The sequence below is a fragment of the Nematolebias whitei genome, chromosome 12, assembly GCF_014905685.2.
Source record: "Nematolebias whitei isolate Nwh7 chromosome 12, NemWhi1, whole genome shotgun sequence".
Taxonomy (NCBI): domain Eukaryota; kingdom Metazoa; phylum Chordata; class Actinopteri; order Cyprinodontiformes; family Rivulidae; genus Nematolebias; species Nematolebias whitei.
The window spans coordinates 18208126-18211491 of NC_056509.1; the positions used below are offsets into that span (position 1 = coordinate 18208126).

A 3366-nucleotide genomic window follows, 5' to 3' on the forward strand; every position below is an offset into this window, starting at 1 on the left:
CCTGAACCATCTGCTCCATGCAGACGACATCCTGGACAGAAAACAACTCAACGCAGCGGTGTGGGTTTTCACCTGGAGATGTGTTGATGTTACTCGAACACAGGACACTTTGTTGTTGCGTTGCTTTTAGCTTATTATCAACTTGAACGTGACATTAGATGATACAAAGACCAGAGGTGTCCAGTTCTGGTCCTTGAGGTCCACTATTCTGTTTTAGCTCTTTCTCTGCTCCATCACACAAGAGTCAATGGTTTGTTAAGCTCTTCAGCAAGTCTTCAAGTTCTGCAGAAGTCTGTCAAACATCTAGAGTCAACACAGAGAAACACGTAAAACATGCAGGACTGTGGCCCCAAGGGGCCAGGACTGGACACCACTGAGTCAAACAGACAACTTCCTCACCATGGACATCCTCCTCCCACTGGCTGGAGGAGGTGGTGTCACAGCTGGACTCTCCCCTTGGTGTAGGTGCAGGGCCTCAGTGTCTGTTCCGCTCTGGGAGGCGTCGCTGTCTGACGGACTGGCCAGCTTGGCCTCTGACATTCCTCGTGACAAGAAGCTGCACTTTCTGGCTGACGGGTAGTGGCTACTTCCTGGAGAGTCACTCATGTCACTGAGCTCCTTGTGGATGCTCACTTTGCTCTGCTTCCTCTGTGGGTTCCTCAGGGCTGCTGGGATCTCTATGTGGCTGGCCATCAGGGTTTCTCGGGGTCCTGCATAGCGCGGCTTGCTCAGACCCTGAGGTCCGTTTGAAATGTCGCTGCTGCACGAGGGCTTCCTGTTGTCCAGAGAGAAGCGGTGCTCAGCTGTCCCCAGCTGCTGCACACTCTGCATGTCCGTTTGGCTCATGTGGTACGTCTGTGTGGGGAGCTGGCTCAAGCCCACTGGGTTTACTAAATGATAAGGCAGAACTTCTCCATGAACAAGCGTGTGGGGATCAGGACTGGTAATGTGTGTGAGCTGCATCAACTTCTGCGGTGAGGAGCTGGTTAGCAGACAAACCTGCTGAACCACAGAGTTCTTCTTCGACCTGCAAATGCTGTCATCGTCCCCGTACTTGTATCCGTACAGACTCTGCTTGATCTTCTTCACGCCCAGATGAAAGATTTCCAAGAGGTTAAGGAACAAAGAGACTCCGGCAATGACCAGCATAAAAACCATAAAAATGTTCTTCTCCGTTGGTCTCGACACGAAACAGTCCACACTGTTCGGGCAGGGTGACCTTTCACATTTGTACAGAGGAGATAGACCCAAACCATAAAGAGCGCACTGACCTACGATGAAGCCCACCTCCACCACGGACCGGGTCAAGATATGGAAAACATACGTGCGCAGCAAAGAACCTCGAAGCGGAGCTTTCCTGACTCTCTTCTGTTCATCCAGTTTCCTGAGTTCACGCTCGATTCTTTTATGGTCCTCCTGGTCGGGGTCTGCTCCCTCCAGCTCGACCTTCAGACAGGCTTTCTTCTTGTGTCTTTCTTTCTCCAGGGTCCTCAGACGGTACAAAGCGTGGCCCATGTAGACGAGTGAAGGCGAGGACACAAAAATGATCTGTAAGACCCAGTAACGGATGAGGGAGACTGGAAATGCCTGGTCATAGCAGACGTTCTTGCAGCCAGGCTGCTCCGTGTTGCAGACAAACTCGCTCTGCTCGTCGTCCCACACATCTTCGGCTGCTACGCCGAGCACCAGCATTCGGAAGATGAAAAGGATGGTGAGCCAGATCTTTCCCACAATGGTGGAATGAATGTGCACTTCTTCCAAGATGCTGCCTAATAAGTTCCAGTCCCCCATCTTGTCTCACGACAGCTGCTGGCAGAGACTGAAGAAAAATGTGAAGTTTTGTTTAACTATAATTTACAATTTCAACAAAAGGCAACAACAAGTTGTACTTACATGTTTCCTATTGCCCTCTCCTGCCGTATTTCATTATACCAATGTAAAAAAGCACATCAGTGCTGACTTGTCCCTCGACGCCTGCTGAGACCCCACAGTGCATGGTAGCTGACACTATTTTCATGCTGCTGCAAACTAGGACTCCAGTTTGAACCTATTGATCCGCCTCATGAGCCTATAACACTCTGAGGCTAGTCTCACCCTGACACATTTGTCAGGACACAAATCTGGAAACAGCCCCCAACTGAAAGTCAATGCACAGTGTTTTCCTTTTTTCATTTTATGTTTATTACAATACAGCATTTGGCAGTTTTTATCCAACTACATCAGACAGAAGGGATGTAAAATACGAACTGTGGACCGCTCCTGTTAACCAACATCAAGGTTGAAACTATCTTCAGCTCATATGCTGAATCAACTGAAATATATATATATATATATATACACACACAAAGTATTTATAGACAGAACGATCCATCATCATGGTGCTTCCACCTCTGTATTCACAGTTGGGATGATCCAAGTTTCCTTCCTCTCCTCTCTGTGGTCGTAACAACCAAAAAGTTCAGCTTTAGTTTCATCAGATCACAGAGCACCGGTCCCAAAATTAACGTCTTTGTCCCTGCTTGAATATGAAAATTGTATTATGGCTTTTTAATTGTTTTATTTTTTGTTCCAGGACTTGTCTTTTCTTTAGATAATGACTCTGACCAGCTTCAGCAGCATTCTTACAGTTTTTGCTTTTGATTCAAACATTTCCCATCGAAACTCGTTCCTCTAAGGAACAGAACCATCTCCTTCCTGAGTGGTGTAAAGGTGCAGGTGTGGGTTTTCTCCAGTTTCCTCCCACAGACTAAAAACATGCATGTTAGACTGATTGATAACTCTAAATCGTCCCTAGGTGTGAGTGGGAGACTGAACGGTTGTTTGTCTCGTTTGTCTCCAGGTGTTCATGGTTCAAATCCCAGTGCCAACCTCTGAGCTACCTCGGTGTCACTATGAGCAAGAAACAAAATACTGAGGCCACGTCGGCTCAGACATCGCCCGAATTACCAAGGTCACTGGTAGATGTTGGGAACAAGAACATTCTGACGTAATACTGGAACATTTCCCTTAATAAATGAATGAACAAGTAAAATATTTTAGTCTCATTTGTTTTAACTGGTTCTTTATCTACTTTTAGGACTTGTGTGAAAATCTGATGGTTTATATACGAACCACTTCCACTCCCCATTATATAAATATATATATATATACTCCCCCATTATATAAATATATATATACTCCCCATTATAAAAAATATATATACTCCCCATTATAAATATATATATATACTCCCCATTATATAAATATATATATATACTCCCCATTATATAAATATATATAGATAACTCCCCATTAAATATATATATACTCCCCATTATAAATATATATACTCCCCATTATATAAATATATACTCCCCATTATATAAA

The 3366-nt window shown here is 44.9% G+C and overlaps 1 protein-coding gene across 1 annotated transcript; it reads right to left on the reverse strand.

Moving 5' to 3' along the window:
* Window positions 1-378: 378 nt before the first annotated feature.
* Window positions 379-1809, reverse strand: gja10b (gap junction protein alpha 10 b). Its single transcript, XM_037685089.1, has one exon. It carries the CDS (start codon window positions 1789-1791, stop codon window positions 379-381), a length of 1413 nt encoding a protein of 470 aa, XP_037541017.1. The 5' UTR covers window positions 1792-1809.
* Window positions 1810-3366: the final 1557 nt, after the last annotated feature.

Excerpts from the sequence above, each read along its gene's own strand:
- gja10b (XM_037685089.1), bottom strand. The coding sequence starts at position 1,791 with ATGGGGGACTGGAACTTATTAGGCAGCATCTTGGAAGAAGTGCACATT.